Source organism: Scyliorhinus torazame, chromosome 5 (assembly GCF_047496885.1).
Source record: "Scyliorhinus torazame isolate Kashiwa2021f chromosome 5, sScyTor2.1, whole genome shotgun sequence".
NCBI classification, from domain to species: domain Eukaryota; kingdom Metazoa; phylum Chordata; class Chondrichthyes; order Carcharhiniformes; family Scyliorhinidae; genus Scyliorhinus; species Scyliorhinus torazame.
Window position 1 is genome coordinate 132,968,794 of NC_092711.1, and position 27,918 is coordinate 132,996,711.

At 50.2% G+C, this 27,918-nt stretch overlaps 1 protein-coding gene across 1 annotated transcript; it reads right to left on the reverse strand.

The window, feature by feature from the left end:
• On the reverse strand, window positions 1-27,843 carry LOC140419815 (uncharacterized). Its single transcript, XM_072503829.1, has 2 exons — window positions 27,600-27,843; window positions 1-1,449 (listed from the first exon to the last, which is right to left on the reverse strand). The coding sequence occupies exons 1-2, from the start codon at window positions 27,722-27,724 to the stop codon at window positions 294-296; spliced, it is 1,281 nt and encodes a 426-aa protein (XP_072359930.1). The 5' UTR covers window positions 27,725-27,843; the 3' UTR covers window positions 1-293.
• Window positions 27,844-27,918: the final 75 nt, after the last annotated feature.

Consider the following 27,918-nt stretch of genomic DNA (forward strand, 5'->3'; position numbering starts at 1 on the left):
ATTTCCTCCCGGTCCCCTCCATATCCTCCCGGTCCTCTCCATATCCTCCCGGTCCCCTCCATATCCTCCCGGTCCCCTCCATTTCCTCCCAGTCCCCTCCAATTTCCCTCCATTCCTCTGCCCTAACAATCCCCGACCCGGCCAGGATGTGTTTTGTTTTTTATGGGCAGTAGATGAACGAGAGAGTGAGACAGAGAGAGAGAGAGAACAGCAGGTGGAGCGAGGTGGTGGGGGGGGTGGGGGGGATGGGTGCAGCTGGCGCATCCCCCTCCCCCCCTGCGGCCCCCAAGCGCTCAGGCGTGAACCCGCTGGTGCTTGAGCAGGTGGGAGGACTGGCTGAAACGCTTCCCGCAGACGGCGCACGGGAACGGCCGCTCGCCGCTGTGGACGCGCTGGTGGCGCCGCAGGTTGGAGGAGACGGTGAAGCGCTTCCCGCACAGGCGGCAGGCGAAGGGTCGCTCGCCGGTGTGGACCCGCCGGTGGGTGAGGAGGCAGTCGGCGCCGCTGAATCGCTTGCCGCAGTCGGGGCAGGCGAAGGGCCGCTCGCCCGAGTGCACGCGCTGGTGGGTGAGGAGGCTGGAGGAGACGGTGAAGCCCTTCCCGCAGAGCGGGCAGACGAAGGGCCGCTCGCCGGTGTGGAGGAGCCGGTGCGCCAGCAGGTGGGCCGACTCGCCGAAGCCCTTGCCGCAGGCCGAGCAGACATAAGGCCGCTCGCCCGTGTGTACCCGCTGGTGCCGGAGCAGCTTGGAGGACTGCCCAAAGGCCTTGCCGCACAGCGGGCAGGAGAAAGGACGTTCGCCGGTGTGGACCCGCCCGTGCACCTTCAGCTCGCCGGCGCTCTTGAAGCGCTTGCCGCACTGGCTGCAGCCGAAGGCTCGCTCCTCGGTGTGGACCCGCCGGTGGGTCAGCAGGTGCGACGAGCTGGCAAATGCCTTGCCACACTCGCCGCAGGTGAAGGGCCGCTCGCCCGAGTGCACCCGGCGGTGGATCTCCAGCTCGGACGGGTAAATGAAGCCCCGGCCACACTCGCCGCACTTGTACGGCAGTCCGGCCAGGCTGTGGCAGCGGCAGCGGTGCCGTGTCAGCTCGGACGGGCGGCTGAAGGCCAGGCCGCAGACGGGACAGGCGTGCGGCCGCTGGCCGCTGTGCACGAGCTGGTGGGCCTTGAGCCCGTGGCGCTGGCCGAATTGCTTGCCGCAGTCGGCGCACTGGTAGACGCGCCCGTGGGCTGCCCGGTGCTTCTCCAGCCAGAGCCGCGACTTGAAGGTTCGCCCGCACACCAGGCAGGCTAGCAGGCGCCCGCCACTGCCGCCTGGCGTCCAGCGCTCGCCGCCCCCCGCCCCCCCTCCTCCCGGCTTCTGGGGCGTCATCCCGGGCGAATCTGGCGATCCCGTTGGCTCCCGACATGGCGACTCATCACGGCAATCTCCCGACTCCTGTCCCGGTGACCTGCACAAAAAGGAGGCAACAATTAAAAACAAAAAAAAAATCATCCCTGCCACCGTAGGAATTGGCCGGGGCATGGTGACAATCTGCGAGGTGGACAAGTCGCGGCGTGTTTGCGGTGGTGTCAATGGTGCGAAGTGGAGAAAGAAAGTTGCTTTGTCCGTTTGGCACCTTTCGCCACCTCCAGCATGGACTCCCTGGGCTCGGCAACCTCCTTCCGCACAGCTGTGACTGCAACCCAACCACCCAAAGCCCTTTGCAGCCCGAGATGTGCTTCTAAAAGTGCGAATCACCCTTTAAATGTGGAAAAAGGGACGTCTGATATTTGCGCCCTGCGGTGTGATAAATGACCAGACCATCCGATTTTGCCAGGAGAAACAATATTGAACCCGGGGACACCCATTGAATTAATGGAATCTCTACAGTGTCGAAGGATGCCATTCAGTCTACACCAACCATCCGACAGCGCCCTACTGAGGCCCATTCCTCCGCCCTACCCCACATAACCTGCGCATCTTTGGACTGTGGGGGGAAACCGGAGCACCCGGAGGAAACCCACGCAGACACGGGGAGAAAGTGTAAATCCCCACAGACAGTCACCCAAGGCCTGGAATTGAACTCTGATCCCTGGCGCTGTGAGGCAGCGGTGCTATCCATTGTGCCGCCCACAGAGAGCTCCCCATATCTCACCCCTCCTCCCGAAATGGGATCTTTTACATCCTCTCCAGAGAGAGAGGACGGTGCCCTCGGTTAAACATCTCGCAATGACTGCCCTGGCATTGGAAGCGCCAAGTCTCGGGCTTTGCACACAGGGAGTAATACTTGGCCTTACGTTTAGGACTTCGATTAAATCTATCATTCGGATTAGGTCCGAACTGACAGATGGGGTTGGCCTCAGGGCTGGCATTTGGGTCGATATTAATGCTGAAGTTAGGATTATTTTTATCTTATTTTATTCAATACTGGGATGTTGTGGTCGCCGGCAAGACCTCAGCATTTGTTGCCCTTCTCGAATTGCCCCTTGAGCTTGAGTGGCAATTTTGGAGGGGGCATTTGAAAGTCAGCCACATTGCTGTGGATCTGGAGGCATATGTAGGCCAGGCCAGGTAAGGACGGCAGATTTCCTTTCCCAAAGGGCATAAGTGAAGCGTAATCGACAATCATCGTGGTCATCATTGTACTTTTAGTTCCACATTTCTTTTTGATTGAATTCAAATTTCAAAGACCATGTTGAGATTCGAACCCGGGTCCCTGTGTCTGAGGGTTGCTACTTTAGTGACAGCAGTACCGTGCCCCCACCTCCTCTTATATAGGATTACGTTGTGTTTTGGATTGACGTTGGAATCAGGATTGAATTTGGAGTCAGCATTGCAGTTTTGCTTAAGAATGAGATAGCGCTGACATCAGGATTATTGTTGGAGAGGGCAGCACGGTGGCGCAGTGGTTAGCACTGCTGCCTCACGGCGCCGAGACCCGGGTTCGATCCCGGCTCTGGGTCACAGTCCGTGTGGGGTTTGCACATTCTCCCCGTGTCTGCGCGGGTCTCGCCCCCACAACCCAAAGATGTGCAGGGTAGGGGGATTGGCCACGCTAAATTGCCCCGTAATTGGAAAAATGGATTGGGTACTTTAAATTTATTTTTAAAAAGGGTTAAAGTTAGGATTACGGTCGGTGTTGACGTTAGGAATACAGTTGGGGTTGTTGTTAGGATTACAGTCGGTGCTGGTGTTAGGATTACAGTCGGTGCTGGTGTTAGGATTACAGTCGGTGTTGGTGTTAGGATTACAGTCGGTGTTGGCGTTAGGATTAGTCGGTGTTGGTGTTAGGATTACAGTCGGTGTTGGCGTTAGGATTAGTCGGTGTTGGTGTTAGGATTAGTCGGTGTTGGTGTTAGGATTACAGTCGGTGCTGGTGTTAGGATTACAGTCGGTGTTGGTGTTAGGATTACAGTCGGTGTTGGTGTTAGGATTACAGTCGGTGTTGGTGTTAGGATTACAGTCGGTGCTGGTGTTAGGATTACAGTCGGTGTTGGCGTTAGGATTACAGTCGGTGTTGGTGTTAGGATTAGTCGGTGTTGGTGTTAGGATTACAGTCGGTGCTGGTGTTAGGATTACAGTCGGTGTTGGCGTTAGGATTACAGTCGGTGCTGGTGTTAGGATTACAGTCGGTGTTGGTGTTAGGATTACAATGGGTGTTGGTGTTAGGATTAGTCGGTGTTGGTGTTAGGATTAGTCGGTGTTGGTGTTAGGATTACAGTCGGTGCTGGTGTTAGGATTACAGTCGGTGTTGGTGTTAGGATTACGATCGGTGTTGGTGTTAGGATTACAGTCGGTGTTGGTGTTAGGAATACGATCGGTGTTGGTGTTAGGATTACAGTCGGTGTTGGTGTTAGGAATACGATCGGTGTTGGTGTTAGGATTACAGTCGGTGTTGGTGTTAGGATTACAGTCGGTGTTGGTGTTAGGATTACGGTTGGTGTTGGTGTTAGGATTATGATCGATTTTGACGTTAGGATTACAGTCTGTGCTGACGTTAGGATTACGGTCGGAGTTGACGTTAGGATTACGGTCGTTGTTGATGTTTGGATTACAGTTGATTTTGACATTAGTATTGTGGTCGGTGTTGACGTTAGGATAGCGGTCGGTGTTGGTGTTAGGATTACGATCGGTGTTGGTGTTAGGATTACAGTCGGTGTTGGTGTTAGGATTACAGTCGGAGTTGACGTTAGGATTACGATCGGTGTTGGTGTTAGGAATCCAATTGATTTTGACATTAGTATTGTGGTCTGTGTTGGCGTTAGGATTACAGTCGGTGTTGGAGTTAGGATTACAGTCGGTGTTGGTGTTAGGATTACGATCGGTGTTGGTGTTAGGATTACAGTCGGTGTTGGTATTAGGATTACGGTCGGTGTTGGTGTTAGGATTACAGTCGGTGTTGGTGTTAGGATTACAGTCGGTGTTGGTGTTAGGATTACGATCGGTGTTGGTGTTAGGATTACAGTCGGTGTTGGTGTTAGGATTACGATCGGTGTTGGTGTTAGGATTACGATCGGTGTTGGTGTTAGGATTACGATCGGTGTTGGTGTTAGGATTACAGTCGGTGTTGGTGTTAGGATTACGATCGGTGTTGGTGTTAGGATTACAGTCGGTGTTGGTGCTAGGAATACGATCGGTGTTGGTGTTAGGATTACAATTGATTTTGACATTAGTATTGTGGTCGGTGTTGGTGTTAGGATTACAGTCGGTGTTGGTGTTAGGATTACGATCGGTGTTGGTGTTAGGATTACGATCGGTGTTGGTGTTAGGATTACGATCGGTGTTGGTGTTAGGATTACGATCGGTGTTGGTGTTAGGAATACGATCGGTGTTGGTGTTAGGATTACGATCGGTGTTGGTGTTAGGATTACGATCGGTGTTGGTGTTAGGATTACGATCGGTGTTGGTGTTAGGATTACGATCGGTGTTGGTGTTAGGATTACGATCGGTGACTTCCGGGTGCGGCGATGACCAGCTGAGTCGCACATTTCGGCAGCTCCCTGTGAAACGGACATTTGGGCTCTTGATAGGAGCCCCAACGGCAATTTTGACGGCTAAAAACACTGTGCGGTAAACCAGAAGGGAATCCCCCCTGGATACGGATGGAAAAAGGAGGAGAGAGTGGCCAGATTGCAGTGGATCCTTTAGAACAGCGGCAAGGAAGGCAAGCAAAAACCAAGATGGCGTCGGAAGGTGGCAGTTTAACATGGGGCCCTGAACAACAAGAGTTCTTGAAATGCTGTGTGGAAGAGATCAAAAAGGAAATGAAGAAAGAGCTGTTGGCCCCGATACTACAGGCGATCGAAGGGCTAAAGGAGGAACAAAAGACCCAGGAGCGGGAGCTTCGGGTCGTGAAGGCAAAGGCAGCCGAGAATGAGGACGATATACAGGGCCTGGTGGTGAAGACGGAGACGCAGGAGGCACATCAGAAACGATGTGTGGAAAGGTTGGAGGCACTGGAAAACAACGCAAGGAGGAACAACCTGAGGATTCTTGGTCTTCCTGAAGGTGTGGAGGGAGCGGACGTCGGGGCATATGTGAGCACGATGCTGCACTCGTTAATGGGAGCGGAGGCCCCGGCGGGTCCGTTGGAGGTGGAGGGAGCATACCGAGTGATGGCGCGAGGACCGAGAGCAGGAGAAATTCCCAGAGCCATAGTGGTGAGATTCCTCCGTTTTAAGGATAGAGAAATGGTCCTTAGATGGGCGAAGAAAACTCGGAGCAGTAAATGGGAGAACGCGGTGATCCGCGTTTATCAAGACTGGAGTGCGGAGGTGGCGAGAAGGAGGGCGAGCTTTAATCGGGCCAAGGCGGTGCTTCATAAAAAGAAGATAAAATTTGGAATGCTGCAACCGGCAAGACTGTGGGTCACATATCGAGGGAGGCACCACTACTTTGAGACGGCGGATGAAGCGTGGACTTTTATTGTGGAAGAAAAACTGGAATGAGCGGGTTATTAAAAAGAACGTTCGAACAAAGTGGTGGGGCGAATGTGGGGGGCAAAGAGGGGTTTTATGTACTAATCCTGCGATGTGGTAACTTTTCTCTCTCCCACAGGTGGTGATGGGGGGAGGAGGGGAGGTGGAGGAGATGGGGCGTTGGCCATTGGGGGCGGGGCCAAGGGAGAAGCGCGGGCTTGGTTCCCGCGCTATGATAATCATGGCGGGAATAGAGAAGCAGGAAGGAGGGGGCGTCGCACGGTGCGAGCCGAGGTCATGGGGGGAAGCCGAGGTCAGCCAGAGTTTGCTGACTTCTGGGAGCAACATGGGGGGAGTAATTACGCTAGCGGGGGATCTAGCGGGGGGGGTGGGAGGGGGGAATTACTGGGTTGCTGCTGCTGGGGAGAGGGGGGAGCTGGTATGGGCGGGGGGGCACCGCCTGGGGGAGATACAGCTGCGTGGGAACCGGGTGAGGAGCTGGAAAAAGGTGATGGCTAATCGACAAGGGGGGGGGGTAGGAAGCCCCCCAACTCGGCTGATCACGTGGAACGTGAGAGGGCTGAACGGGCCGATAAAGAGGGCACGGGTACTCGCACACCTTAAGAAACTTAAGGCAGATGTGGTTATGTTACAGGAAACACACCTGAAACTGATAGACCAGGTTAGGCTACGCAAAGGATGGGTGGGGCAGGTGTTCCATTCGGGGCTAGATGCGAAAAACAGGGGGGTGGCTATATTAGTAGGGAAGCGGGTAATGTTCGAGGCAAAGACTATAGTGGCGGATAACGGGGGCAGATACGTGATGGTGAGTGGCAAACTACAGGGGGAGACGGTGGTTTTGGTAAACGTATATGCCCCGAACTGGGATGATGCCAATTTTATGAGGCGGATGCTAGGACGCATTCCGGACCTCGAGATGGGAAAGCTGATAATGGGGGGAGATTTTAATACGGTGTTGGAACCAGGGCTGGATAGGTCGAAGTCCAGGACTGGAAGGAGGCCGGCAGCAGCCAAGGTACTTAAAGATTTTATGGAGCAGATGGGAGGTGTAGACCCGTGGAGATTTAGCAGACCTAGGAGTAAGGAGTTCTCGTTTTTCTCCTATGTCCATAAAGTCTACTCGCGAATAGACTTTTTTGTGCTGGGTAGGGCATTGATCCCGAAGGTGAGGGGAACGGAGTATATGGCTATAGCCATTTCGGATCACGCTCCACACTGGGTGGACTTGGAGATAGGGGAGGAAACAGGAGGGCGCCCACCCTGGAGAATGGACATGGGACTAATGGCAGATGAGGGGGTGTGTCTAAGGGTGAGGGGGTGCATTGAAAAGTACTTGGAACTCAATGATAATGGGGAGGTCCAGGTGGGAGTGGTCTGGGAGGCGTTGAAGGCGGTGGTTAGAGGGGAGCTGATATCAATAAGGGCACATAAAGGGAAGCAGGAGAGTAAGGAACGGGAGCGGTTGCTGCAAGAACTTTTGAGGGTGGACAGACAATATGCGGAAGCACCGGAGGAGGGACTGTACAGGGAAAGGCAAAAGCTACATGTAGAATTTGACTTGCTGACTACAGGCACTGCAGAGGCACAATGGAGGAAGGCACAGGGTGTACAGTACAAATATGGGGAGAAGGCGAGCAGGTTGCTGGCACACCAATTGAGGAAAAGGGGAGCAGCGAGGGAAATAGGGGGAGTGAGGGATGAGGAAGGAGAGATGGAGCGGGGAGCGGAGAGAGTGAATGGAGTGTTCAAGACATTTTATAAAAAATTATATGAAGCTCAACCCCCGGATGGGAGGGAGAGAATGATGGGCTTCTTGGATCGGCTGGAATTTCCCAAGGTGGAAGAGCAGGAAAGGGTGGGACTGGGAGCACAGATCGAGGTAGAAGAAGTGGTGAAAGGAATTAGGAGCATGCAGGCGGGAAAGGCCCCGGGACCGGATGGATTCCCAGTCGAATTCTATAGAAAATATGTGGACTTGCTCGCCCCGGTACTGACGAGGACCTTTAATGAGGCAAAGGAAAGGGGACAACTGCCCCCGACTATGTCTGAAGCAACGATATCGCTTCTCTTAAAGAAGGAAAAGGACCCGCTACAATGCGGGTCCTATAGACCTATTTCCCTCCTAAATGTAGATGCCAAGGTCCTGGCCAAGGTAATGGCAATGAGAATAGAGGAATGTGTCCCGGGGGTGGTCCACGAGGACCAAACTGGGTTTGTGAAGGGGAGACAGCTGAACACGAATATACGGAGGTTGTTAGGGGTAATGATGATGGCCCCACCAGAGGGAGAAACGGAGATAGTAGTGGCGATGGATGCCGAGAAAGCATTTGATAGAGTGGAGTGGGATTATTTGTGGGAGGTGTTGAGGAGATTTGGTTTTGGAGAGGGGTATGTTAGATGGGTACAGCTGTTGTATAGGGCCCCAGTGGCGAACGTGGTCACGAATGGACGGGGATCTGCATATTTTCGGTTCCATAGTGACAAGGCAGGGATGCCCTCTGTCCCCATTATTGTTTGCACTGGCGATTGAGCCCCTGGCGATAGCGTTGAGGGGTTCCAAGAAGTGGAGGGGAGTACTTAGGGGAGGAGAAGAGCACCGGGTATCTTTGTATGCAGACGATTTGCTACTATACGTGGCGGACCCGGCGGAGGGGATGCCAGAAATAATGCGGATACTTGGGGAGTTTGGGGATTTTTCAGGGTATAAATTGAACATGGGGAAAAGTGAGTTGTTTGTGGTGCATCCAGGGGAGCAGAGTAGAGAAATAGAGGACCTACCGTTGAGGAAGGTAACAAGGGACTTTCGTTACCTGGGGATCCAGATAGCTAGGAATTGGGGCACATTGCATAGGTTAAATTTAACGCGGTTGGTGGAACAGATGGAGGAGGATTTCAAGAGATGGGATATGGTATCCCTGTCAATGGCAGGGAGGGTGCAGGCGGTTAAGATGGTGGTCCTCCCGAGATTCCTCTTTGTGTTTCAGTGCCTCCCGGTGGTGATTACGAAGGCTTTTTTTAAAAGGATTGAAAAGAGCATCATGGGTTTTGTGTGGGCCGGGAAGACCCCGAGAGTGAGGAAGGGATTCTTACAGCGTAGCAGGGATAGGGGGGGGCTGGCACTACCGAGCCTAAGTGAGTATTATTGGGCCGCTAATATTTCAATGGTGAGTAAGTGGATGGGAGAGGAGGAGGGAGCGGCGTGGAAGAGATTAGAGAGGGCGTCCTGTAGGGGGACTAGCCTACAGGCTATGGTGACAGCCCCATTGCCGTTCTCACCGAGGAACTACACCACAAGCCCGGTGGTGGTGGCTACACTGAAGATTTGGGGACAGTGGAGACGGCATAGGGGAAAGACTGGAGCCTTGGGGGGGTCCCCGATAAGAAACAACCATAGGTTTGCCCCGGGGGGAATGGATGGTGGATATGGAATGTGGCAAAGAGCAGGAACAACGCAACTGAAAGATCTGTTTGTGGATGGGAAGTTCGCGAGTCTGGGAGCGCTGACCGAGAAATATGGGTTGCCCCAAGGGAATGCATTCAGGTATATGCAACTGAGGGCTTTTGCGATGCAACAGGTGAGGGAATTCCCGCAGCTCCTGACACAAGAGGTGCAGGACAGAGTGATCTCAAAGACATGGGTGGGGGATGGTAAGGTGTCAGATATATATAGGGAAATGAGGGACGAAGGGGAGACTATGGTCGATGAACTAAAAGGGAAATGGGAAGAAGAGCTGGGGGAGGAGATCGAGGAGGGGCTGTGGGCAGATGCCCTAAGCAGGGTAAACTCGTCGTCCTCGTGTGCCAGGCTAAGCCTGATTCAGTTTAAGGTATTACACAGGGCACATATGACTGGAGCACGGCTCAGTAAATTTTTTGGGGTGGAGGATAGGTGTGCGAGGTGCTCGAGAAGCCCAGCGAATCATACCCATATGTTTTGGTCATGCCCGGCACTACAGGGGTTTTGGATGAGGGTGACAAAGGTGCTTTCAAAAGTCGTAGGAGTCCGGGTCGAACCAAGCTGGGGGTTGGCTATATTTGGGGTTGCACAAGAGCCGGGAGTGCAGGAGGCGAGAGAGGCCGATGTTTTGGCCTTTGCGTCCCTAGTAGCCCGGCGCAGGATATTGCTAATGTGGAAAGAAGCCAAGCCCCCGGGAGTGGAGACCTGGATAAATGACATGGCGGGGTTTATAAAGCTAGAGCGGATTAAGTTCGTCCTAAGGGGGTCGGCTCAAGGGTTCACCAGGCGGTGGCAACCGTTCGTCGAATACCTCGCAGAAAGATAGACGGAATGGGAAAAAGAAGGCAGCAGCAGCAGCCCAGGATCCGGGGGGGGGGGGGGGGGGAGGGGGGGGAGGAGGAACCAGAAGGACTCTCAGGGTTGTTAATATATACTGTATAGTATGTATAGGTCGTTGCTACAGATAATTATATATTGGACTGTTAAATTATATTTTTGGAGAGTGTTACTTGTGACAAGGCAGTTGCCAATTAGGGCTAGTTTTCATTTTTGTTATTATTTATTCATTTTTTGTTTATAAAATAGGTCATTGTTATTTGTGTTGTTATAATATTGTGTAAAAGATGCACAATGTACTGTGTTGGTTGACCAAAAATTTTCAATAAAATATTTAATTAAAAAAAAGGAATACGATCGGTGTTGGTGTTAGGATTACGATCGGTGTTGGTGTTAGGATTACGGTCGGTGTTGGTGTTAGGATTACGATCGGTGTTGGTGTTAGGATTACGGTCGGTGTTGGTGTTAGGATTACGGTCGGTGTTGGTGTTAGGATTACGATCGGTGTTGGTGTTAGGATTACGATCGGTGTTGGTGTTAGGATTACGATCGGTGTTGGTGTTAGGATTACGATCGGTGTTGGTGTTAGGATTACGGTCGGTGCTGGTGTTAGGATTACGGTCGGTGTTGGCGTTAGGATTACGATCGGTGTTGGTGTTAGGATTACAGTCGGTGTTGGTGTTAGGATTACTATCGGTGTTGGTGTTAGGATTACGATCGGTGTTGGTGTTAGGAATACGATCGGTGTTGGTGTTAGGATTACAGTCGGTGTTGGTGTTAGGATTACGATCGGTGTTGGTGTTAGGATTACAGTCGGTGTTGGTGTTAGGATTACGATCGGTGTTGGTGTTAGGATTACAATTGATTTTGACATTAGTATTGTGGTCGGTGTTGGTGTTAGGATTACAGTCGGTGTTGGTGTTAGGATTACGATCGGTGTTGGTGTTAGGATTACGGTCGGTGTTGGTGTTAGGATTACGATCGGTGTTGGTGTTAGGATTACGGTCGGTGTTGGTGTTAGGATTACGATCGGTGTTGGTGTTAGGATTACGATCGGTGTTGGTGTTAGGATTACAGTCGGAGTTGACGTTAGGATTACGATCGGTGTTGGTGTTAGGATTACAGTCGGAGTTGACGTTAGGATTACGATCGGTGTTGGTGTTAGGATTACAGTCGGAGTTGACGTTAGGATTACGATCGGTGTTGGTGTTAGGAATACGGTCGGTGTTGGTGTTAGGATTACGGTCGGTGTTGGTGTTAGGATTACGGTCGGTGTTGGTGTTAGGATTACAGTCGGAGTTGACGTTAGGATTACGATCGGTGTTGGTGTTAGGATTACAATTGATTTTGACATTAGTATTGTGGTCGGTGTTGGTGTTAGGATTACAATCGACGTTGATTTAGGATTACAGTCTGTGCTGACGTTAGGATTACAATTGGGGACAGCACGGCGGCGCAGTGGTTAGCACTGCTGCCTCACGGCACCTAGGACCCAAATTCGATCCCGGTTCTGGGTCACTGTCCGTGTGGAGTTTGCACATTTTCCCTGTGTGTGCGTGGGTTTCGCCCCCAGAACCCAAAGATGTGCTGGTTAGGAGGATTAGCCACGCTAAATTGCCCCTTAATTGGAAAAAAATATAACTGGATACCCTAAATTTATTTTTAAAAAGGATTACGATCGATGTTGATGTTAGGATTACAGTCGATATCGACATTAGGATCACGGTCTGTGTTAGGGTTAGGATTACAGTCGGTGTTGGTGTTTGGAATACAGTCAATATTGGCGGTTGGACTACAGTCGGTGTTGATGTTAGGAATACCGCCGGTGTTGGCTTTAGGATTACAGTCGGTATTGACATTAGGATTACAATCGGTGTTGATGTTAGGATTACGGTCAGTGATGGCGTTATGAATACAGTCGGTGTTGACGTTAGGATTACAGCTGGTGTTGGCGGTTGGATTATTATCGGTGTTGACTATTAGCATTATAGTGGGTGTTGATGTCAGGATTACGGTCGGTGTTGGCGTTAGGATTACAATGGGTGTTGATGTCAGGATTACGGTCGGTGTTGGCGTTAGGATTACAATGGGTGTTGATGTCAGGATTACGGTCGGTGTTGGCGTTAGGATTACAATGGGTGTTGATGTCAGGATTACGGTCGGTGTTGGCGTTAGGATTACAATGGGTGTTGATGTCAGGATTACGGTCGGTGTTGGCGTTAGGATTACAATGGGTGTTGGCGTTAGGATTACAGTTGGTGTTGGCGTTAGGATTACAGTCGGTGTTGGTGTTAGGATTACAATGGGTGTTGGCGTTAGGATTACAGTCGGTGTTGGTGTTAGGATTACAATGGGTGTTGGCGTTAGGATTACAGTCAGTGTTGGTGTTAGGATTACAGTCGGTGTTGACGTTAGGAATACAGTCGGTGTTGACGTTAGGAATACAGTCGGTGTTGATGTTAGGATTACAGTCGGTGTTGACGTTAGGAATACAGTCGGTGTTGATGTTAGGATTACAGTTGGTGTTGATGTTAGGATTACAGTCGGTGTTGGCGGTTGGATTATTATTGGTGTTGACTATTAGCATTACAGTGGGTGTTGACATTAGGATTACAGTCGGTGTTGACGTTAGGATTACAGTCGGTGTTGGTGTTAGGATTACAGTCGGTGTTGACGTTAGGAATACAGTCGGTGTTGATGTTAGGATTACAGTTGGTGTTGATGTTAGGATTACAGTCGGTGTTGGCGGTTGGATTATTATTGGTGTTGACTATTAGCATTACAGTGGGTGTTGACATTAGGATTACAGTCCGTGTTGACGTTAGGATTACAGTCGGTGTTGACATTAGGATTACAATGGGTGTTGATGTCAGGATTACGGTCGGTGTTGGCGTTAGGATTACAATGGGTGTTGGCGTTAGGATTACAGTTGGTGTTGGCGTTAGGATTACAGTCGGTGTTGGTGTTAGGATTACAATGGGTGTTGGCGTTAGGATTACAGTCAGTGTTGGTGTTAGGATTACAATGGGTGTTGGCGTTAGGATTACAGTCGGTGTTGGTGTTAGGATTACAGTCGGTGTTGACGTTCGGAATACAGTCGGTGTTGACGTTAGGAATACAGTCGGTGTTGATGTTAGGATTACAGTTGGTGTTGACGTTAGGAATACAGTCGGTGTTGATGTTAGGATTACAGTTGGTGTTGATGTTAGGATTACAGTCGGTGTTGGCGGTTGAATTATTATTGGTGTTGACTATTAGCATTACAGTGGGTGTTGACATTAGGATTACAGTCCGTGTTGACGTTAGGATTACAGTCGGTGTTGGTGTTAGGATTACAGTCGGTGTTGACGTTAGGAATACAGTCGGTGTTGACGTTAGGAATACAGTCGGTGTTGATGTTAGGAATACAGTCGGTGTTGATGTTAGGATTACAGTCGGTGTTGACGTTAGGAATACAGTCGGTGTTGATGTTAGGATTACAGTTGGTGTTGATGTTAGGATTACAGTCGGTGTTGGCGGTTGGATTATTATTGGTGTTGACTATTAGCATTACAGTGGGTGTTGACATTAGGATTACAGTCGGTGTTGACGTTAGGATTACAGTCGGTGTTGGTGTTAGGATTACAGTCGGTGTTGACGTTAGGAATACAGTCGGTGTTGATGTTAGGATTACAGTTGGTGTTGATGTTAGGATTACAGTCGGTGTTGGCGGTTGGATTATTATTGGTGTTGACTATTAGCATTACAGTGGGTGTTGACATTAGGATTACAGTCCGTGTTGACGTTAGGATTACAGTCGGTGTTGGTGTTAGGATTACAATGGGTGTTGGCGTTAGGATTACAGTCGGTGTTGGTGTTAGGATTCCAGTCGGTGTTGACGTTAGGAATACAGTCGGTGTTGACGTTAGGAATACAGTCGGTGTTGATGTTAGGATTACAGTCGGTGTTGACGTTAGGAATACAGTCGGTGTTGACGTTAGGAATACAGTCGGTGTTGATGTTAGGATTACAGTTGGTGTTGATGTTAGGATTACAGTCGGTGTTGGCGGTTGGATTATTATTGGTGTTGACTATTAGCATTACAGTGGGTGTTGACATTAGGATTACAGTCCGTGTTGACGTTAGGATTACAGTCGGTGTTGGTGTTAGGATTACAGTCGGTGTTGACGTTAGGAATACAGTCGGTGTTGATGTTAGGATTACAGTTGGTGTTGATGTTAGGATTACAGTCGGTGTTGGCGGTTGGATTATTATTGGTGTTGACTATTAGCATTACAGTGGGTGTTGACATTAGGATTACAGTCCGTGTTGACGTTAGGATTACAGTCGGTGTTGACATTAGGATTACAGCTGGAAGGGGCGACATGTGTCGCAGTGGTTAGCACTGGGACTGCGGCGCTGAGAACCCAGTTCGAATCCCGGCCCTGCGTCACTGTCCGTGTGGAGTTTGCACATTCTCCCCATGTCTGCATGGGTTTCACCCTCACAACCCAAAGATGTGCAGGTTAGGTAGACTGGCCACGCTAAATTGCCCCTTAATTGGAAAAAAATAAGTGGGTACTCTAAATTTATTTTAAAAAAGGAATACAGTGGGTGATGGCGTTAGGATTACAGTCTGTGTTGGTGTTAGGATTACAGTCGGTGTTGGCATTAGGATTACAGTCGGTATTGGCATTAAGATTACATTAAGATCCAGCAAAGGGCAGTAGAACAGAACTGCTGATTGGCTGTTGCGGGGGAAATTTGTATACGTCCGTTGTGGTCACACTAACCTGAAGGTGGTTTGTTGAGGAGCTGTTGTCAAGCAACAGTTAAACCCCAAACACTTCTTCAGTGTTTCCCTCCCCCCATCTCTAACCAAAAAAAAACAACCGCTGTAAAGATCAAGAGGAAGGCTCGAGGGCAGGTCGAAGTAGAAAGAAGTTGAAACGTGACGTCACAGCCTGCAGGTAAGGGGTTGGTTGGTGACTGGTAAGTAGTTTTTCTTTTCCTTTCCCTCAGGTGTTATCGTGCGGGGCACAGTGGTTGCTGAGTGAGTGATGGCTGAGAAGGGGAGTGAATAACAGGTAAGCTCTTTCTTTCTTTTTCTTTTTTTATCTAGAGGGGATGGCAGGGAAGGCAGTGCAATGTTCCTCCTGCAGAATGTTTGAGGTGAGGGACGCCATCAGTGTCCCTGCTGATTTCATCTGTGGGAAGTGCACCCATCTCCAGCTCCTCAGAAACCGCGTTAGGGAGCTGGAGCTGGATGAACTTCGGATCATTCGGGAGGCAGAGGTGGTCATAGATAGAAGCTTCAGGGATGTAGTTACTCCGAAGAATAAAGATAGATGGGTGACGGTGAGAGGGGCTGGGAGGAAGCAGTCAGTACAGGGACCCCCTGTGGTCGTTCCCCTTAGTAACAAGTATACCGCTTTGGATACTGTAGGGGGGGGGGGACTTACCAAGGGTAAGCCATGGGGTACAGGTCTCTGACGCAGAGTCTGTCCCTGTTGCTCAGAAGGGAAGGGGGGAGAGGAGTAGAGCATTAGTCATTGGAGACTCCATAGTTAGGGGAATAGATAGGAGATTCTGTGGGAACGAGAGAGACTCGCGGTTGGTGTGTTGCCTCCCAGGTGCCAGGGTGTGATGTCGCGGATCGTGTTTTTGGGATCCTTAAGGGGGAGGGGAGCAGCCCCAAGTCGTGGTCCACATAGGTACCAACGACATAGGTAGGAAAAGGGATAGGGATGTAAGGCAGGAATTCAGGAAGCTAGGGTGGAAGCTTAGATCTAGGACAAAGAGTTGTTATCTCTGGGTTGTTACGTGCTAGCGAGATGAGGAATAGGGAGAGGAGTTGAACACGTGGCTACAGGGATGGTGCAGGAGGGAGGGTTTCAGATTCCTGCATAATTGGGGTTCATTCTGGGGTCGGTGGGACCTCTACAAACGGGATGGTCTACACCTGGACCAGAGGGGTACCAATATCCTGGGGGGGAAATTTGCTAATGCTCTTCGGGAGGGTTTAAACTTGTTCAGCAGGGGCTTGGGAACCAGAATTGTAGCTCCAGTATACAGGAGGTTGAGAGTAGTGAGGCCATGAGTAAGGTTTCAAAGTAGCAGGAGTGTACCGGCAGGCAGGAAGGTGGTTTAAAGTGTGTCTTCTTCAATGCCAGGAGCATCCGGAATAAGGTGGGTGAACTTGCGGCATGGGTTGGTACCTGGGACTTCGATATTGTGGCCATTTCGGAGACATGGATAGAGCAGGGACAGGAATGGTTGTTGCAGGTGCCGGGGTTTAGATATTTCAGTGAGCTCAGGGAAGGTGGTAAAAGAGGTGGAGGGGTGGCATTGTTAGTCAAGGACAGTATTACGGTGCAGAAAGGACATTTGATGAGGACTCGTCTACTGAGGTAGTATGGGCTGAGGTTAGAAACAGGAAAGGAGAGGTCACCCTGTTATGGGTTTTCTATAGGCCTCCGAAAAGTTCCAGAGATGTAGAGGAAAGGATTGCAAAGATGATTCTGGATAGGATGGGGGACTTTAACTTTCCAAATATTGACTGGAAACGCTATAGTTCGAGTACTTTAGATGGGTCCATTTTTGTCCAATGTGTGCAGGAGGGTTTCCTGACACAGTATGTAGATAGGCCAACGAGAGGCGAGGCCATATTGGATTTGGTACTGGGTAATGAACCAGGACAGGTGTTAGATTTGGAGGTAGGTGAGCTCTTTGGTGATAGTGACCACAATTCGATTACGTTTACTTTAGTGATGGAAAGGGATAGGTATATACCGCAGGGCAAGAGTTATATCTGGGGGAAAGGCAATTATGATGCGATGAGGCAAGACTTAGGATGCATCGGATGGAGAGGAAAACTGCAGGGGTTGGGCACAATGGAAATGTGGAGCTTGTTCAAGGAACAGCTACTGCGTGTCCTTTGTAAGTATGTACCTGTCAGGCAGGGAGTAAGTGGTCGAGCAAGGGAACCGTGGTTTACTAAAGCAGTCGAAACACTTGTCAAGAGGAAGAAGGAGGCTTATGTAAAGATGAGACATGAAGGTTCAGTTAGGGCGCTCGAGAGTTACAAGTTAGCTAGGAAGGACCTAAAGAGAGAGCTAAGAAGAGCCAGGAGAGGGCATGAGAAGCCTTTGGCAGGTAGGATCAAGGATAACCCTAAAGCTTTCTATAGATATGTCAGGAATAAAAGAATGACCAGGGTAACAGTACGGCCAGTCAAGGACAGTAGTGGGAAGTTGTGCGTGGAGTCCGAGGAGATAGGAGAGGTGCTAAATGAATATTTTTTGTCAGTATTCACACAGGAAAAAGACAATGTTGTCGAGGAGAATACTGAGATTCAGGCTACTAGACTAGAAGGGCTTGAGGTTCATAAGGAGGAGGTGTTAGCAATTCTGGAAAGTGTGAAAATAGATAAGTCCCCTGGGCCAGATGGGATTTATCCTAGGATTCTCTGGGAAGCTAGGGGGGAGATTGCTGAGCCTTTGGCTTTGATCTTTAAGTCATCTTTGTCTACAGGAATAGTGCCAGAAGACTGGAGGATAGCAAATGTTGTCCCCTTGTTCAAGAAGGGGAGTAGAAACAACTCCTGTAACTATCAACCAGTGAGCCTTACTTCTGTTGTGGGCAAAATCTTAGAAAGATTTATAAGAGATAGGATGTATAATAATCTGGAAAAGAATAATTTGATTAGAGATAGTCAACACGGTTTTGTGAAGGGTAGGTCGTGCCTCACAAGCCTTATTGAGTTATTTGAGAAGGTGACCAAAAGGTGGATGATGGTAAAGCAGTTGATGTGGTGTATATGGATTTCAGTAAAGCGTTTGATATGGTTCTCCATGGTAGGCTACTGCAGAAAATACGGAGGCATGGGATTCAGGGTGACTTAGCAGTTTGGATCAGAAATTGGCTAGCTGGAAGAAGACAAAGGGTGGTGGTTGATGGGAACTGTTCAGACTGGAGTCCAGTTACTAGTGGTGTACCACAAGGATCTGTTTTGGGGCCACTGCTCTTTGTCATTTTTATAAATGACCTGGAGGAGGGCGTAGAAGGATGGGTGAGTAAATTTGCAGATGACACTAAAGTCGGTGGAGTTGTGGGCAGTGCGGAAGGATGTTACAAGTTACAGAGGGACATAGATAAGCTGCAGCGCTGGGCTGAGAGGTGGCACATGGAGTTTAATGCAGAAAAGTGAGGTGATTCATTTTGGAAGGAATAACAGGAAGACAGAGTACTGGGCTAATGGTAAGATTCTTGACAGTGTGGATGAGCAGAGAGATCTCGGTGTCCATGTGCATAGATCCCTGAAAGTTTCCACCCAGGTTGAGAGGGTTGTTAAGAAGGAGTACGGTGTGTTAGCTTTTATTGGTAGAGGGATTGAGTTTCGGAGCCATGAGGTCATGTTGCAGCTGTATAAAACTCTGGTGCGGCCGCATTTGGAGTATTGCGTGCATTTCTGGTCGCCGCATTATAGGAAGGTTGTGGAAGCATTGGAAAGGGTGCAGAGGAGATTTACCAGAATGTTGCCTGGTATGGAGGGAAGATCTTATGAGGAAAGGCTGAGGGACTTGAGGCTGGTTTCGTTAGAGAGAAGAAGGTTAAGAGGTGACTTAATAGAGGCATACAAGATTATCAGAGAATTAGATAGGGTGGACAGTGAGAGCCATTTTCCTCGGATGGTGATGTCTAGCACGAGGGGACATAGCTTTAAATTGAGGGGAGATAGATATAGGACAGATGTCAGAGGTAGGTTCTTTACTCAGAGAGTAGTAAGGGCGTGGAATGCCCTGCCTGCAACAGTAGTGGACTCGCCAACACTAAGGGCATTCAAATGGTCATTGGATAGACATATGGACGATAAGGGAATAGTGTAGATGGGCTTTCGAGTGGTTTCACAGGTTGGCGCAACATCGAGGGCCGAAGGGCCTGTACTGCGCTGTAATGTTCTATGTTCTACAGTCAGTGTTGGCGTTAGGATTACAGTCAGTGTTGGCATTAAGATTACAGTCGGTGTTGCCGTTAGGATTACAGTCGGTGTTGCCGTTAGGATTACAGTCGGTGTTGGCATTTGCATTAAAATTGGCGTTTGGATTAAAGTTAGCATTAGGATTACAGTTGTTGTGGGCTTTACGATTAAGGTCAGTGTCAGGGTAAGGATGGCAGATCTCCTTCATGAAAGGGGAGATTAGTGAACCAGAAGGGTTTTGAACAACAATCAATTCTGGAGACCAGCTTTCTAATTCATAGAATCATAGAAGTTTACAGCATGGAAACAGGCCCTTCGGCCCAACCAGTCCATGCCGCCCAGTTTTTACCATTAAGCTAGTCCCAGTTGCCCGCACTTGGCCCATAACCCTCTATACCCATCTTACCCATGTAACTATCTAAATGCTTTTTGAAAGACACAATTGTACCCGCCTCTACTACTACCTCTGGCAGCCCATTCCAGACACTCACTACCCTCTGAGTGAAGAAATTGCCCCTCTGGGCCCTTCTGAATCTCTCCCCTCTCACCTTAAACCTATGCCCTCTAGTTTTAGACTCCCCTACCTTTGGGAAAAGATGTTGACTATCTACCTTATCTATGCCCCTCATTTCTGGATGTTGTTCATTGCATTTACATTTACCAGCTGCCATTGTTGGGATTTGAACTTCTCCCCCCCCCCCCCCGCTCGCTCTGTTTCTTTTTATACAAAATTTAGAATACCCAATTATTTTTTTCCCCAATTAAGGGGCAATTTAGTATGGCCAATCCACCTACCCTGCACATCTTTGGGTTGTGGGGCTGAAACCCACACAGACATGGGGAGAATATGCAAACTCCACATGGACAGTGACCCAGGGCTGGGATTTGAACCCGGGTCCTCAGCGCCGCAGTCCCAGTGCTAACCACTGCGTCACACGCCGCCCCCGGGCCTCTGCTTCAATAATCCAGTGACATCAGCGTCTCCCCACAATCTAGCTGTAACCTCGATCTTGAACTCAACTGGAATCCTGTCGGGATTAGGATTGGATGCACAGTTTGTGGGGGTCATGGTTCAAGTGTCGGCCAGTTGACATTCAGCATCGAGCGTGGGGCTAGATTTGGAGTTGGGTCAAGGGCCAGGTTTGGGGGTCAGGGTAAAGTTTCTAATGAGGGCAGGGTTAGTCAGAGTTGGTGTGGGAGGGCGAGGCAGAGATTTAGGAGTTGAGGCAGAGAGGGTGTGCGTAGGCCCTTGCTCCCCCTTTCAGCCTGCTAGCGAACCCGTTGCCATGGTGTCAGTCACTGGGGTTGTCATGGTCCCTGAGGGAATAGATGGGCCGCGAGTGGGCTTTGCTGGTCACTGTTGAGGGGGCCATGGGTGGAGGGGAGTGGGGGGGGTTGTGGGTTATTGAGGCGTGATGAACGGTTACTGTAACATTGTACCCTTGTCATCATGTAATGTGATGTCCCCTTTAAGACCGGGCTTGGAGCCCTGGGGAACTCCGCCTCCGGCTCCGCCCATCTGGGAGCCGTATATAAAGGACCGCCTTGTGGGCAGTGCAGCTGTTAGCACTAGTCTAGTTCTTAGTTTATTAAAGCCTTCTTTACTGTTTACACTCTAAGCGTCGTTATTGAGGGTACCACATGAGGGAAATATTACTGCTGTAGGGGTGAGAACACGGAGCCATGGGCAAGGATTTTGCTTCCTGCCAACCCAGCCATTTTATGCTCCAACAAAGCATTAATTGGCATCGGGCAGGATGTCCCAGACCTGACGTGACAGAGTTCTGCAGGACAATCTGATTTGTCAGGAGCTGCAGTGGATGGGACTGGAATTGACTGCTGGCTGGGAAAGACCCCTAAAGTGGTCACAAATTGGCCACTTAAAGGTCCTCAATCGAGGCAAGGGCAGGACTTGGCCTCACCCATACCAGCGTAGAATTGCAGAGAGGCTGGGGCGGGCAGGGGCTCATTGGGAAGGAGTTCCGACAAAATTGATGCTCTTCACCCCCCGCCTCAGCGTCCCCCCCCCCCACCGACACACCACCCACTGGTGGGGGGAACGTAAAGTTCTGCCCGCAGAGTCACAGTGGCACAGAAGGTTGTTATTCAGCCCGTTGAGTCCATACTGGCTCGCCGCAATTCAATCAGTCGCAACCTCCCACAAACGCGAGGGCCAGACCTCCCCTCCTCCCTCCTCCCTCCAACCCCCCCCCCCCCCCCCCCGCCCCCCAACACCCCCCCCACACCCCCGTCCAAACTCCCAGCCTCGGAATAATCCAAACAATCCACCAATCTACCCACCCATCCACCCAACATGCTAAACCCAAATGCTCGCATCAACTAAAGAGAGCTAGAGAGAGAGAGGGAGGGGGGGGGGGGGGGGGGGAGGATAGAGAGATGCAGAGGGGTTCGTAGGAACTTTGGCAAGGACAGTGGCAGAGGGAGATGGACAGTGAGAGAGAAACAGAGAGAGAGAGGGAGAGACAGGAAGAAGAGATGCAAAGGCAGGGAAAGGGAAGATGGAGCGATGCAGCAGGAGGTAAACCGGGGACAGAGAGAGAGAGAGAGAGAGAGATGGACAGAGAGAGAGAGACAGAGATGGACAGAGAGAGAGAGAGAGAGAGATGGACAGAGAGAGAGACAGAGATAGAGAGAGAGATGGACAGAGAGAGAGACAGAGATGGACAGAGAGAGAGACAGAGATGGACAGAGAGAGAGAGAGATGGACAGAGAGAGAGAGAGATGGACAGAGAGAGAGACAGAGATGGACAGAGAGAGAGAGAGAGATGGACAGAGAGAGAGACAGGGATGGACAGAGAGAGAGAGAGAGAGATGGACAGAGAGAGAGCCAGAGATGGACAGAGAGAAAGAGAGATGGACAGAGAGAGAGAGAGAGATGGACAGAGAGAGAGACAGAGATGGACAGAGAGAGAGATTTGGACAGAGAGAGATGGACAGAGAGAGATACAGAGAGACAGAGATGGACAGAGAGAGATGGATAGAGAGAGAGAGAGAGATGGACAGAGAGAGAGAGAGAGATGGACAGAGAGAGAGAGAGAGAGATGGACAGAGAGACAGAGATGGACAGAGAGAGAGATTTGGACAGAGAGAGATGGACAGAGAGAGAGACAGAGAGACAGAGATGGACAGAGAGAGATGGATAGAGAGAGAGAGAGAGATGGAGAGTGAGAGAGATTTGGACAGAGAGCGCGATTTGGACAGAGAGAGAGACAGAGAGGGACAGAGAGAGATGGATAGAGAGAGAGAGAGAGATGGACAGAGAGAGAGAGAGAGAGAGAGAGATGACAGAGAGAGAGACAGAGATGGACAGAGAGATGGACAGAGAGAGATGGACAGAGCGAGAGAGAGATGGACAGAGAGGGAGAGAGATGGACAGAGAGAGATGGACAGAGAGAGAGAGATGGACAGAGAGAGAGATGGACAGAGAGAGAGAGATGGACAGAGAGAGAGAAGGAGATGGACAGAGAGAGAGAGAGATGGACAGAGAGAGAGATGGACAGAGAGAGAGAGATGGACAGAGAGAGAGAGATGGACAGAGAGAGAGAGATGGACAGAGAGAGAGAGAGATGGAGAGAGAGAGAGAGAGAGAGAGATGGAGAGAGAGAGAGATTTGGACAGAGAGCGCGATTTGGACAGAGAGAGAGACAGAGAGGGACAGAGAGAGATGGATAGAGAGAGAGAGAGAGAGATGGACAGAGAGAGAGAGAGAGAGAGATGACAGAGAGAGAGACAGAGATGGACAGAGAGATGGACAGAGAGAGATGGACAGAGCGAGAGAGAGATGGACATAGAGGGAGAGAGATGGACAGAGAGAGATGGACAGAGAGAGAGAGATGGACAGAGAGAGAGAGATGGACAGAGAGAGAGAAGGAGATGGACAGAGAGAGAGAGAGATGGACAGAGAGAGAGAGATGGACAGAGAGAGAGAGATGGACAGAGAGAGAGAGATGGACAGAGAGAGAGAGATGGACAGAGAGAGAGAGATGGACAGAGAGAGAGAGATGGACAGAGAGAGAGAGATGGACAGAGAGAGAGAGATGGACAGAGAGAGAGAGAGATGGACAGAGAGACAGAGAGAGAGAGACGGAGATGGACAGAGCGAGAGAGATGGACAGAGACAGAGATGGACAGAGAGAGATGGACAGAGAGAGAGAGAGAGAGATGGACAGAGAGGGAGAGAGAGAGAGATGGACAGAGAGGGAGAGGTGAACAGAGAGAGAGATGGACAAAGAGAGAGAGATGGACAGAGAGAGAGAGAGAGATGAACAGAGAGAGAGAGATGGACAAAGAGAGAGGTGGACAGAGAGAGAGAGAGAGAGGGACAGAGAGAGAGAGAGATGGACAGAGAGAGAGAGCGAGAGAGAGAGAGATGGACAGAGAGGGAGAGAGAGAGATGGACAGAGAGGGAGAGGTGAACAGAGAGAGAGAGATGGACAAAGAGAGAGAGATGGACAGAGAGAGAGAGAGAGAGAGATGAACAGAGAGAGAGAGATGGACAAAGAGAGAGGTGGACAGAGAGAGGGACAGAGAGAGAGAGAGATGGACAGAGAGAGAGCGAGAGAGAGAGAGATGGACAGAGAGGGAGAGAGAGAGAGATGGACAGAGAGGGAGAGGTGAACAGAGAGAGAGAGATGGACAGAGAGAGAGAGATGGACAGAGAGAGAGAGATGGACAGAGAGAGAGAGATGGACAGAGAGAGAGAGAGATGGACAGAGAGAGAGATGGACAGAGAGAGAGAGATGGACAGAGAGAGAGAGAGAGATGGACAGAGAGAGAGAGAGAGATGGACAGAGAGAGAGATGGACAGAGAGAGAGAGATATGGAGAGAGAGAGAGAGAGAGATGGACAGAGAGAGAGATGGACAGAGAGAGAGATGGACAGAGAGAGAGATGGACAGAGAGAGAGAGCGAGATATGGACAGAGAGAGCGAGAGATGGACAGAGAGAGAGATGGACAGAGAGAGAGAGCGAGATATGGACAGAGAGAGAGAGAGATGGACAGAGAGGGAGAGATGAACAGAGAGAGAGAGATGGACAAAGAGAGAGAGATGGACAGAGAGAGAGAGAGAGATGAACAGAGAAAGAGAGATGGACAAAGAGAGAGAGATGGACAGAGAGAGAGAGATGGACAGAGAGAGAGAGAGATGGACAGAGAGAGAGATGGACAGAGAGAGAGACAAAGAGGGGCCTGATGTTTGATGTTCCTCTGGAGGGCTCACATGGCGTACGGGAAGCGGGCAAGCAGAGGTTGGTCCCGCACAGTCATCGCAGTCGGCGGGCACGCGTGGGATTGAGGAACAGAACGCCCACCCACAACTGAGCAGGAGATTTAGCCCATTGAGGGGCCAGTTGGTACACAATTTCACAGAACCTCTTGGCAGGGTGAGAGTGGGGCGATCGGCCAGGAGACCTTTTACATTTTAGCTTCGACCTCAATCCGTCGCGGGCTGAACCATCACGGGCCGAGATAATATTTGTACAGATTTGTCTGGGGATCGGAGACTGCGGTCTGTGTTTGGTCATGCCGCCCAGTATAGTTCTTCCCGTGGCCATTTATTTTCAGAGTAACTTCATTGCAGTGTTAATGTGAGCCTACTTGTGACAATAAAGATTATTATTATTACTTCTCTGAAGCCAGAGAGAGAGAGAGACAGAATGAGGCAGAGCCGTGAAAGAGGTGCGGCAAGAGAGAAAGACAGAGCCAGAGAAAGAGAGAAAGACAGCTAGAACCATATATATATATATATAAATGATTTGGAGGAAAATGTAACTGGTCTGATTAGTAAGTTTGCAGACGACACAAAGGTTGGTGGAATTGCGGATAGCAATGAGGACTGTCTGAGGATACAGCAGGATTTAGATCATTTGGAGACTTGGGCGGAGAGATGGCAGATGGAGTTTAATCCGGACAAATGTGAGGTAATGCATTTTGGAAGGTCTAATGCAGATAGGGAATATACAGTGAATGGTAGAACCCTCAAGAGTATTGAAAGTCAGAGCGATCTAGGTGTACAGGTCCACAGGTCACTGAAAGAGGCAACACAGGTGGAGAAGGTAGTCAAGGAGGCATACGGCATGCTTGCCTTCATTGGCCGGGGCATTGAGTATAAGAATTGGCAAGTCGTGTTAAGACCATAAGACATAGGAGCGGAAGTAAGGCCATTCGGCCCATCGAGTCCACTCCACCATTCAATCATGGCTGATTTCAACTCCATTTACCCGCTCTCTCTCCATAGCCCTTAATTCCTCGAGAAATCAAGAATTTATCAACTTCTGTCTTAAAGACACTCAACGTCCCGGCCTCCACCGCCCTCTGTGGCAATGAATTCCACAGACCCACCACTCTCTGGCTGAAGAAATTTCTCCTCATCTCTGTTCTAAAGTGACTCCCTTTTATGCTAAGGCTGTGCCCCCAGGTCCTAGTCTCCCCTGCTAATGGAAACAACTTCCCTACATCCACCCTATCTAAGCCATTCATTATCTTGTAAGTTTCTATTAGATCTCCCCTCAACCTCCTAAACTCCAATGAATATAATCCCAGGATCCTCAGACGTTCATCGTATGTTAGGCCTACCATTCCTGGGATCATCGTGTGAATCTCCGCTGGACCCGCTCCAGTGCCAGTATATCCTTCCTGAGGTATGGGGCCCAAAATTGCTCACTGTATTCTAAATGGGGCCTAACTAGTGCTTTATAAAGCTTCAGAAGTACATCCCTGCTTTTATATTCCAAGCCTCTTGAGATAAATGACAACATTGCATTTGCTTTCTTAATTACGGACTCAACCTGCAAGTTTACCTTTTGCAGCTGTATAGAACCGTAGTTAGGCCACACTTGGAATATAGTGTTCAATTCTGGTCGCCACACTACCAGAAGGATGTGGAGGCTTTAGAGAGGGTGCAGAAGAGATTTACCAGGATGTTGCCTGGTATGGAGGGCATTAGCTATGAGGAGCGGTTGAATAAACTCGGTTTGTTCTCACTGGAACGAAGGAGGTTGAGGGGGGGACCTGATAGAGGTCTACAAAATTATGAGGGGCATAGACAGTGGATAGTCAGAGGCTTTTCCCCGGGGTAGAGGGGTCAATTACTAGGGGGCATAGGTTTAAGGTGCGAGGGCAAGGTTTAGAGTAGATGTACGAGGCAAGTTTTTTACACAGAGGGTAGTGGGTGCCTGGAACTCGCTACCGGAGGAGGTGGTGGAAGCAGGGACGATAGTGACATCTAAGAGGCATCTTGACAAATACATGAATAGGGTGGGAATAGAGGGATACGGACCCAGGAAGTGTAGAAGATTGTAGTTTAGTTGGGCAGCATGGTCGGCACGGGCTTGGAGGGCCGAAGGGCCTGTTCCTGTGCTGTACTTTTCTCTGTTCTTTGTTTTTTGTTCATAAAGAGATAGAACCAGAGGAGGAGACAGAATGAGACAGAGCGAGAGAAAGAGAGAAAGAGATGGAGCCAAAGAGAGAGACAGAATGAGATGTAGCAAGAGAAGAGAAAGAGATGAAATGAAAATGAAAATCGCTTATTGTCACAAGTAGGCTTCAAATGAAGTTACTGTGAAAAGCCCCTAGTCGCCACATTCCGGCGCCTGTTCGGGGAGGCTGGTACGGGAATTGAACCGTGCTGCTGGCCTGCCTTGGTCTGCTTTAAAAGCCAGCGATTTAGCCCTGTGCTAAACAGCCCCAGGTGGAGCCAGACAGAAAGAGAGAGACAGAAAGCGACAGAGCTATAGAGAGAGAGACAGAAAGAGATGGAGCCAGAGAGAGAGACGGAAAGGTGATGCCAGAGAGAGAGAAAGTGATGGAGCAGGAGGAAGAGACCGAGTCAGAGCGAGAGAGAGACAAAAAAGGATGGAGCCATAGAGAGAGAGAAAGAGACAGAAGCAGAGAGAGAGAGAGAGAGAGGGACAGAAAAAGACAGAGCCATAGAGAGAGAGAGAGAGAGGGACAGAAAGAGACAGAGCCATAGAGAGAGAGAGAGGGACAGAAAGAGACAGAGCCATAGAGAGAGAGAGAGAGAGGGACAGAAAGAGACAGAGCCATAGAGAGAGAGAGAGGGACAGAAAGAGACAGAGCAAGAGAGGAGAGACAGAGCCAGTGAAAGACAGACAGAAACCAGAGCGAGAAAGAGACAGCTGGAGCTACAGAGAGAATCAGAAAGAGATGGAGCCAGAGAGAGAGAGAAAAGGGTCAGGCAGTGAGAGATTCAGGCAGAAAAAGATGGAGCGAGGGAGAGACAGACAGAACCAGGGAAAGAGAGACAGAAAGAGACAAAGGCAGAGAGAGAGAAAGAGCTCGAGTCAGAGGGGGAGAAAGAGCCAGAGAGAGGGAGTCAGAGAGAGAGAGAGTGATGCACGGAGAAAAGGTTGGGAGATAGAGATACAGACTGACGGAGAGCTCCTTACTCTGGTGACCTTTCTTCTTTGCATTCCATGGGGTTGCGATCCGGCACTCCCTCGGCCCACCGGCCACCGGCTCTGGCTGAGGCCCGGCCTGGTTCTCCCCGATCTGCTAATTCCTGGCTCTGCATCCGTCGACAGCCAGTCAGTCGTGTCCATTAGGCAGGGCTGCGGAGAGGCTGCTCCTTGCTTCCTGCTGAAGTCAATCCCTGCGACCGGGGATCTCTGCAGTTGCTCCCTCACGCCCCCCCCTCCCACTCCCACCACCTCCCTCTACCCTGCCCCTCACTGCCCACCCCCTCCCCCATCAGGTGCTGCAGCCTCT

Excerpts from the sequence above, each read along its gene's own strand:
- LOC140419815 (XM_072503829.1), bottom strand. The coding sequence starts at position 27,724 with ATGCAGAGCCAGGAATTAGCAGATCGGGGAGAACCAGGCCGGGCCTCA. Across the intron at positions 1,450-27,599 it reads AAAGAAGAAAGGTCACCAGA|GTCACCGGGACAGGAGTCGG; the intron begins GTAAGGAGCTCT and ends CTTTTTGTGCAG.